General features: G+C 40.7%; 1 protein-coding gene across 1 annotated transcript in view; it reads right to left on the reverse strand.

Annotated features, from left to right (window-relative positions):
* Nucleotides 1-387: 387 nt before the first annotated feature.
* Nucleotides 388-4,988, reverse strand: part of PPWD1 (peptidylprolyl isomerase domain and WD repeat containing 1) — a 13,848-nt gene continuing 9,247 nt past the window's right edge. Inside the window, exons 7-10 of the mRNA XM_008939355.1 lie at nt 3,894-4,075; nt 2,560-2,641; nt 1,778-1,960; nt 388-727 (exon numbers count right to left, since the gene is read on the reverse strand). Of these exons, the coding sequence (XP_008937603.1) occupies nt 584-727; nt 1,778-1,960; nt 2,560-2,641; nt 3,894-4,075 (591 nt within the window). The 3' untranslated portion in view covers nt 388-583. The remainder of the gene's footprint in view (nt 728-1,777; nt 1,961-2,559; nt 2,642-3,893; nt 4,076-4,988) is intronic.

Below are 4,988 nucleotides of genomic sequence, written 5' to 3' on the forward strand. Positions count from 1 at the left end.
GATTCTATGATTCTATGACTTTATATGCTGTCATCCAAGAGCTGTTCATTGCTTTTGAGCACAGAAGACATGTACAACAACCATTTTTAAAGGACAGAGGTAGATTATGTTCCTTGTCATAGCAAACATCATGACAATCTGATTGTTGATGCAGGTACACATGATTGAAAAGTTTTATTATTATTTCCTTCTGACCTTTTCCTCTGTCAAAGATTTCAGTACTATGAAAAGGATTAATTAGATATGAAAGTTGCAAAAAAACATGAAAAAAGTTACAAACTATACCCTGATCCTATTTTACAAGCACTATCATGAGACAGTGCAGGTTTTTACCTTCAATTTTGCATAGAAGAGATACAAGAAAAACAGTAAACTTTAAAGTCAAGTCATCTGCATGCTTCTTACAAAATACAGTTAACAGAAATACAGTCTTAGGGCACTTTAGCAGAACTGGAACTTGCTCTGTCCTGGCACTTCTTGTATCTGGGAATTATCAAAAGTATTTCTGTTCTTTATAGGTCCCTCTTTCAGTCCGACCATGACGAGTTTTTTTCTGCTGAAGCTGGAACCTTCAGCTCCTTGCTTACTTCACCGTGATGTTAATGATGCTGATATCCTCGTAGGGTTTGTCAGTTTTGGGATTGACTTTTACATTTGAGATTCTCTGAACAACCTCCATTCCTTTAGTCACCCGTCCAAACACACTGTGCTTGTTGTCCAGCCACGGCTGTTTGAGGGCACATGAAGAGACAGAAAAAAACATATTAAAATAGAAAGCTCCATGTAGGTCAGGTACCAAACCGGGAAGAGACTGACCTAGAATTAAGTGAACACAGACACATTTTATATGTTCAGACTATGAAGCTTAACACTATGCAAATTTTATTAGCATTTAAGTAAAGATTGGAGGGCAGATAATGCATAGTCCCATGTATTTAAACTCACGTTTTCAATTATTTTCTTAAAGCACTTACAGAAGCCAAGTTCTGGCAGTGCAGCAACACTTCATAGTTTATTTCAGAGTGTATTCTCAGTTCACAGAAATGCTGTTTCAGTCTATTTCATGGTATTTTCACAGCTGACTTAAGTGACAATCCAGAATACTACTTAATTCAAAGTCATATTTGTACAGGATGCCTAATTAGCAATCTAAATACAGGCCTCAAAATTCTGGTAGATGACTGCTTTTCAAAAAAAGGCACATGATTTTGAAATACGTGCTGTAAGAATGCGGTTTTGTAACTGCTACCTTTAAGGATTTTTTTTTTGTATCTGTTAGAGTCACATAACAAAATCTTTTGTCGGGCTCTGAAATAGTACACAGATCAAAGGAAATCTTCAAACCTGAATACTGTCTTCTTTGTATAGTTATAATCAGGCAATATTAGAAGTCATTCAAGAACTCCAGTCACTCAAAGCAACAGCTAGATTTCCATCAAGTTTAAACCAGTGTATTAATATATAAAGTACTCTATTAATACACAATTGCAAATGGCTGATTTACTAAGAATTTGCTATTGCCCTTAGTCTAGTTAAAGGCAAAAGGCCTCTTGATCACAGCTGACAAAAATATGTTTCTACCTCTTAAAAGACAGTTTCAGTGAAGCCTACACACTGCACACTGTTGTATCTCTTGTATGCAGAATTTATTTGCAAAACAACATAAAAAGATTCTTTGGATAGTACCAGAGTGTTCCTTTTACCTTCAGAAAAAAAAAATACTTTTAGCATCTAGTTAGTCTCTCAAGCCTTAAAATGAGCTTTTAATATTACTTACAGTTGGGACTACTGTTATAAAAAACTGGGATCCATTGGTATTTGGTCCTGCATTAGCCATGCTGAGGGTGTATGGCCTGTCATGTCGTAAAGTTGAATGAAACTCATCTTCAAATTCTCCTCCCCAAATACTTTCACCTCCCATTCCTGTACCAGTTGGGTCACCAGTCTGAATCATGAAACCCTGCACAGAAATTAAGTGTTATGACATCATTGCATAGAATAAGTCAGCAGAAGTGTTTTATGTTAGGTGACTTTTTTTTTTTTTTTTTTTTTTTTTCAAAATTCCTTAAAGGTAAGTATTAAGATGCTGTGGATAAGGGACAAAGGATTTAGGGCTTAAGTGACAATTGAGTACTTGTGAAAAAACAAAGTTCCTGCTGGTGAAGGACAGAAACCTGACTATCTGTACCTGACTATCTGCACCTTCTGCAAACCCTTAGGCTGTATCAGCTTGATTCTGATGCAACAGAAATAAGAAGCCTTACAAGAAATACCTTCTGACATGAAACAAAGTCTTAATTAGAGCAAGACTGCAGAACTCATCTTTCAATTTTGAGATTTCATCCACCTGGTCAGTTGCAGAACAACCATTAAAGAACTTCAGTAAGTGACAAAGCTATTTTTTATAGAATACTGGACTTGTTCAGACTTTACAAGAAACTCTGAAGCCATTCTAGAAAACCTTTGTGCAAAAGGGGCATGAAATGGTTAACATAGAGACCTGACCACAAAGGTACATACTCTTGAACTGACAAAAAATTAACATGTTTTACAAGTTACCTTGATGATACGGTGAAATATGTGTCCATTGTAATAACCATTTCTGCTGTGCACGCAGAAGTTTTCCACTGTTTTGGGGCACCTAAAGGCACGTAACAGAAAATACAGGTTACAATAAATATTTAATTGCATGGTGGCAAGGCCATAAGATTTCAGCTGAGACGAAGATCCTACTGTACTGTGTAGTGTTTCAGCACACGCTAGGAATGTCTTCCTTTAAATGAGGAACAAAACAAATCCCACCTCCTCAGAGCCAGGGCTGGAAGCAGAACACTTTGGAGGAGGACGAAGTTGCATGATCAGAAAGGAAAGCAGCAGCAGTGTTGGTAACACACCTGTGTCCTCAACGCTGCTGAGCAGGGCTCACAGAACCAAGGCCTCTGCTCCTCACACCACCCCTCCAGCGAGCAGGCTAGGGGAGCACAAGAACCTGGGAGGGGACACAGCTGGGACAGCACACCCCACCTGACCAAAGGGACATTCCAGACCATGATGTCATTCTTAGCACATCAAGCTGAGGGAAGGAGGAGGAAGGGGCAGATGTTCAGAGTGACAGTGTTTGTCTTCCCAAGTTACTGTCAGGCATGATGGAGCCCTGCTCTCCTGGAGACGGCTCAATGCCTGCTGGCCCTGGGAAGTGGTGATGAACTCCTCACTTTGCTCTGCTTACCTGCACAGACTGTGCTTCACTGGGCAAACTGCCTTCATCTCAAGCCACGAGTTTTCTCACTTCTGCCCTTCCAACCATCTCCCCAGTCCCACCGGGAGAGTGTGGGGGGAGGGAGGGGGTGGGTGGATGAGTGAGCAGCTGCGTAGGGCTTAGTTGCAAGCTGGCATTAAACCTTGACAGTCGGGGACCAAATCTGCTTCCTCAAGGCCTAATTCAAGGCACCACAGATTAGATGTTCCTTTCCCGGCTTTCTACTTACATAGTTGATGCTAATATTATATGCTGGTATAAATTTTATGTTGCTCTTGAAGGAGCTGCAGTGACATAAACAGTACAATGGCTACATTTGAAAGATTAAAAAAAAAAAAAAAAAAAAAAATTTAAGAAAGGCATAAATCCCCTGAACCAATAGGCAAATAAAAGGGAAATCATAAAAAAAAAAAAAAATTCTGTGCCCTCAACTTTGATCTGGTTTTTACCCTGCTTTATTTGTATTTGTCAAGAGTCACATTCCTGTATTGAGAAACTGCCAGGAAACAAGGACAGTAGAAAAATTGGAAGAAAAGAATTATTACTAGCATCAAGTTCAAGTCTTGGATACTGCCACCAAAAAGTAGAGAAGGGTGGAAAACTGAAATAACAGAAAAAACAAGCAAATACATACTCAACAGGAAAAAGCTTGATATGAATATCTCCCATGCTTGTGTGGATGATGGCGCTGTCTGAAACTCTTTTGGGACCTTCTGCCTGAGTGGCTGCCATGACCTCTTCTTTAGAAGGTTTCTCATTAAACACATCTCTGTCAGAATCTGCACTCTTTGTATCTTCTGGTTCACGTTTAGTAAACTGCAGAACAAAAGCACAGAAGGTTGACTCTTCGGGTTTTTTCCCCGGACCTTACATACTGCTCTGCACCCAAGACACCAATGTGATTATGCAACCTGTCAAAACACCCAACCAGATCTCAAATGGAGGGAGAGGATTCACAGATGGTTTATGTTTGCATTGCAGTGTTGTGCGTTACCAGCATATCCACAGTCACAAATTCCAGCACAACTACATGCAAATCCAAGTAACCTTTTTTTTATCACGTATTGTCTTTAAACTTCCTCCTTGTTTGAGCAGAAAGCCCACAGTAGTTCAGCACCTTTTCTTCAAAAAGAGTGGAGAATATCAACATGTTCAAAGAACAAAAGCATACACCCTTCTCGAGGAACTATAGTTTATTTAAATGCTGGAGCAATAATGAAAAAAATCATTTCTAGTAAATCTATAGCTAGTTGTTTTGCCAATGACCAGGCCCAACAAAAATGATAACACCAGCAGGGAGATGAACCAATATGCAGACTGTATTGTAGACAGAAATGTTACTATATGAATGACCGCCGGGGGTACAAACAGGTCAACCAGCTCATACATGATCGATGCCACCCCCAACGATCCCACAAACGACACGACTCGGCCCACAACAGGTGGTACAGTGAACCGAGGCTGCCCACAGTTGGCATGGGAAACAGCCAGACCAGCAAGCTGAACACATGAGAAAAAGGTGCCCACATGGCAACTCTCACCCGATCGACCCGTGTTCGCAAAGGCCTAAACAAACCAGGGCCCAGCTCCAGGGAGAGTCAGGAGGTCTGCCCTGAACCAGAAAGCTCTGGGGAGTGCACTCCACAGACAGACACTCCTGACTCCCTGCAAGTGGTCCCAGCTTTTATCCCCCAGCAGACACCTGACCTTTGTCAGCTCAGTGCGGGAC

Source organism: Merops nubicus, unplaced genomic scaffold (genome assembly GCF_000691845.1).
Source record: "Merops nubicus isolate BGI_N331 unplaced genomic scaffold, ASM69184v1 scaffold33174, whole genome shotgun sequence".
Classification (NCBI taxonomy): domain Eukaryota; kingdom Metazoa; phylum Chordata; class Aves; order Coraciiformes; family Meropidae; genus Merops; species Merops nubicus.